The sequence below is a fragment of the Clinocottus analis genome, unplaced genomic scaffold (genome assembly GCF_023055335.1).
Source record: "Clinocottus analis isolate CAN_PGR_092001 unplaced genomic scaffold, fCliAna1.0.p SCAF_1, whole genome shotgun sequence".
Taxonomy (NCBI): domain Eukaryota; kingdom Metazoa; phylum Chordata; class Actinopteri; order Perciformes; family Cottidae; genus Clinocottus; species Clinocottus analis.
Window position 1 is genome coordinate 15118817 of NW_027175820.1, and position 2500 is coordinate 15121316.

At 48.5% G+C, this 2500-nt stretch overlaps 1 protein-coding gene across 2 annotated transcripts in view; it reads right to left on the minus strand.

Annotated features, from left to right (window-relative positions):
* Positions 1 to 1763, minus strand: part of csmd1a (CUB and Sushi multiple domains 1a) — a 363484-nt gene extending 361721 nt beyond the window's left edge. For both annotated transcript variants that reach the window (XM_068586302.1, XM_068586216.1), the window contains exon 1: positions 1282 to 1763. In XM_068586302.1, the coding sequence (XP_068442403.1) occupies positions 1282 to 1417 (136 nt within the window). In that variant the 5' untranslated portion in view covers positions 1418 to 1763. The remainder of the gene's footprint in view (positions 1 to 1281) is intronic.
* Between the last annotated feature and the right edge of the window lie 737 nt (positions 1764 to 2500).

A 2500-nucleotide genomic window follows, 5' to 3' on the forward strand; every position in this document is an offset into this window, starting at 1 on the left:
GAGAGAGAGAGAGAGAGAGAGAGAGAGAGAGAGAGAGAGAGAGGGAGAGAGAGAAAGAGAGAGAGAGAGAGGGAGGGATTGAGAGAGAGAGAGAGAGAGAGAGAGAGAGAGAGAGAGAGAGAGAGGGAGAGGGAGAGAGAGAGGGAGAGAGAGAAAGAGAGAGAGAGAGAGGGAGGGATTGAGAGGGAAATGCAGAGGGACAAGCATTGAAAAAGAGAGGGAGGAGAAGTGCACAGAGAAGCTATTGATAAATAGAAAGTAACAGTAACGCTCCCACCAAACGAGGAGAATGTTAACACTCTCTTCTCTATCCATGTTTCACACGAGAAACCTCCTTGGTGACTAAATCCCCACCAACAAAGACCTGCTGGGCTGCTGACACACAGCATCAATTCCCTGTCATGCCATCATACTTTCTGCCACTGAGACAACTGCTCCTCTGTGTGTGGTGACTCCACAGAACCATGTTATACAGTGAGCATGGGATTTCCTCTCTAAATGCCCTCCAGGAGAAATGCCACCTCCTCTGCCCCTGTCTGAGTCTGCTCAATTGTCGACGGTAACACAGATGATTAAGTTAGTTGCCAAGATAGCCTCATACCAAACAAGATTTTAATTGTTTCTGTTTAAGATGTGATCCCCTGACGTCATCGTGATTGGAGAAACTGCATGAAGTCTGGTTTTAGTGATATGTAATTAGTTTTAAAGTTGGTTTGTTTGTGTTGATAACAATATCGGCACAGCATAGAGGCCCAAAAATGAGCATGCCTACACAGTTCCCCAGATGTAATATTGTGTCCAAATTGGGCACTGCACTCTCCCTCAGTGCCGCGCACAAGCACGCACGCACACACACACACACACACACACACACACACACACACACACACACACGTACACACAAGAACACGCGCACACACGCACACGCACACAACCCACCGTGCACGTAGGCTCGCTCTCATTCTCGCCATCTCAAACACGCACGCCCAAAAGGACACACAGACGCCATCCCCAGAGACAAGCGCGCATACACATACCCTTGTACACGTAACTCTCTCTCTCCAACACACACTCACATAGACCCATGCACGTTGTCCGCAGCAACGAAACGAAACGAATTAACAACCTTTATTTTCTCGTGTGCGCGCTCACACGCAAACTAACCAACCTGCGATGTATTCTGATCCCTCCCAACACATGCGCGCACACACATATGCGGGCATGCGAGCGCCCAGGCATGCACCCAAACACGCAGACAAACCGAAAACCTCCAAAACTCACCCTTGGAGGAGGATAAATCTCCGAAGAGAAGCCCCAGCAGGACGAGAAGCGGGAGGTCGCGTCTCAGCCTGCCCGTTTTCTTTACGTTCAGCCTCCTCCCCATCAACAGCATGTCCGGCGCTCCCAAATCCGTCATTTTGCTGTTAAATAAATCCAAGCTGGCTTAATGTTAAAGCCTTCTCCCCACCTTGCCGCTCTGCTTGGTTGAAGGAAGCGGAGGGGGGTGAAAGAGGACGGCCGCCCCCCTCCTCCTTTTCCTTTCGTTTTTATAAAAAAAAATAATTACACCCTAAGATCAATCACGGATGCCATACACACACATGTCCATGTTAACGTTTGGACAGGATAACCGGTGACGGGTTGTTGGTCTGAGATCGGGCAACACGCTGCTGGTGTGAGCTGTCATAGCAGAGACCGGAGGACCGGAGGAGAGAGACAGAAAGATTAAGAGATTCAGTGAATGAGAGGAGAGAGTTGGTTGGTAGGTCCGCACAGCACGGCGAGCGAGCGACGACTGAGTGAGAGGGAGGGGAGAGAGAGAGAGAGAGAGAGAGAGAGAGAGAGAGAGAGAGAGAGAGGGGGGGGGGTGGGGGGGTGGCAGAGCACATGAGAAGGAAAGAGAGAGGTAGGGGTTAGTTGGGGAAGTAAAAGAGAAAGGGGATAATTGGTAGTCGAAGGAAAACGTGAGACGTAAAGAGAGTGACCTAAGAGGGTAGAAGTGGAGGAACCAAGAAGAAGGAATGACAGGTAACAAGGATGAGAAAAGAGTAAAGGAATGAGTTAGAGAGAGAAAATGGATGGAGAGGAGGTAGAAAGGTCAGACAGGTTTAAGAAAGGTGAATAAGAGGAAGGGAAAGAGAGAAGGACTGGAATTTCAGGCGGGGGGAATGAGAGAAGAATGCATGAAAAAGACAAAGGGATGACAAAAGAACAATACGGTAAGACTGAGGGAGAGGTGGAGCACGATGCAATGAATGAAATGAAAGAAACTGAAGAAAAAAGTGGTTTCAATAAAAAGATACAACGATGGATATAAAAGAATTGATAAAAGAAAGATGAATTGAGGAATTGGAATAGATGAGCAATGGAGAGAGGAAAGGGAGGGAGGAAAAATGACAGGAAGAGGGTGTAAGTAAAGGAGAGGGGAGGAGGCCAGAGAGAGCAAGGTCAGGAGAAAGAAAGGTTATAAGAGGGATGGCAGGAGGGATTCAGAACAGAC